Here is a 1,319-nt window from a genome sequence, read left to right on the forward strand (position 1 = left end):
CGGAGTCACACCATATGAGGTGGTTCCCCATTGTCGCCAGCAGCGCATGGAGCCCCGTTTGCAGCATTAAAGACAACATGTGCACAGCACTGTATTAACAGGTGCAAGATCATGAGCGGTCTTCTCCCCTTTTATTCATACCCTCAGGGTTGCCTGCATCGCCTCATGCATGGTTAGGCTCCCCTGGATAGTGCCCGGTGACCCACTACCTGCAATAAGATTACATGACATTTTGCAAGACAATCCATGCCTTGCCTGACTGCTTGCTTGCCTTGCCGTGGTAAAAAGTTCTCTCTTTTTTTTTGTTTTTGTTTTTTCCCGGTTACAAAAGTTTATTTTAAAAAAACGAAACAAACCAAAAATAAAGTGGGGGTTTCAGACTGTCCAGATGAGTGCTCAGCACATCAGGAATGCAGGTACAAGGGGGGGGAGGGGGGGCACATAGACTGTTTTCATCGTTGTACTCATACTCTCTCCAGTGCTTCCAACATGATGATGCTGTTTCCTCGGATTACCACCATTCCGATGGTGTTCTGCTGGCCTCCAGCTGCCATCTCTATAGTTTCGTCAATCACAAGATTCATGAAGGGGTCAAAGCCTCGCAAAATGCCCTGGACATGCCGACCGCCGTTTAACTTTAATGACAGCTTCTTGTCCATGAACTTCTTGAGCTCAGGCGGGTGTGCTTTGCTCATGTTGGCGACTGTTCTCCAGAGAAGCCGAGAGAAAAAACGAATCCTCCACAGCACCAAGTTCTCTACAAAGCATGTATACTTCGTATGCGCCCACTAGATGTCAGTATTGTCCTTATATCGGATTCTCGCGTTGCTAATATTCTTAGTAGAGGCGTATTAGTCAGTGGCATTCTTCGGATGGAGGCACTGTATTCTGAACAGCAAACCTCATTTGTAAAGCTCATCAGACCCATCCAAGCATTGAGGTATTTATGTGTCGTATAAAAGGCACCATCCAGTGAATGATGTCACAATTGGTCTCAACACATTGTCTAAAAAAGAATCATTGTGCAATGCCAGCTATTGCTATTTATCAGAGATCCAACACTACCTAAGGAGTACTGTGTGTTCCTCTACACTGATTTTCCCTTGACAGGAGCCTGTGTCAGCTGTCATTAAATAGTTCGCTTAGTTGAGTACATGCCATAGAAACTGTGTCATCTGCAGGCTACAGGTTCCAGTTTCAGTCAGATAGCTCTGCATTGTTTAGTCGCTGCTGTGGTTGTCTTTATCAATATTATATCATGGTAAAACATGGCAGATGGCGGAACCTTCATAGAAATGCACCTGATTTTTGTGCTTTTA

General features: G+C 45.0%; 1 protein-coding gene across 1 annotated transcript; it reads right to left on the reverse strand.

The window, feature by feature from the left end:
• Positions 1–433: 433 nt before the first annotated feature.
• LOC147733485 (small nuclear ribonucleoprotein G) lies at positions 434–743 on the reverse strand. The gene has a single exon (XM_086958973.1). The coding sequence runs from the start codon at positions 693–695 to the stop codon at positions 465–467; it is 231 nt and encodes a 76-aa protein (XP_086815099.1). The 5' UTR covers positions 696–743; the 3' UTR covers positions 434–464.
• Positions 744–1,319: the final 576 nt, after the last annotated feature.

Source organism: Lissotriton vulgaris, chromosome 2_1, assembly GCF_964263255.1.
Source record: "Lissotriton vulgaris chromosome 2_1, aLisVul1.2, whole genome shotgun sequence".
Taxonomy (NCBI): Eukaryota; Metazoa; Chordata; class Amphibia; order Caudata; family Salamandridae; genus Lissotriton; species Lissotriton vulgaris.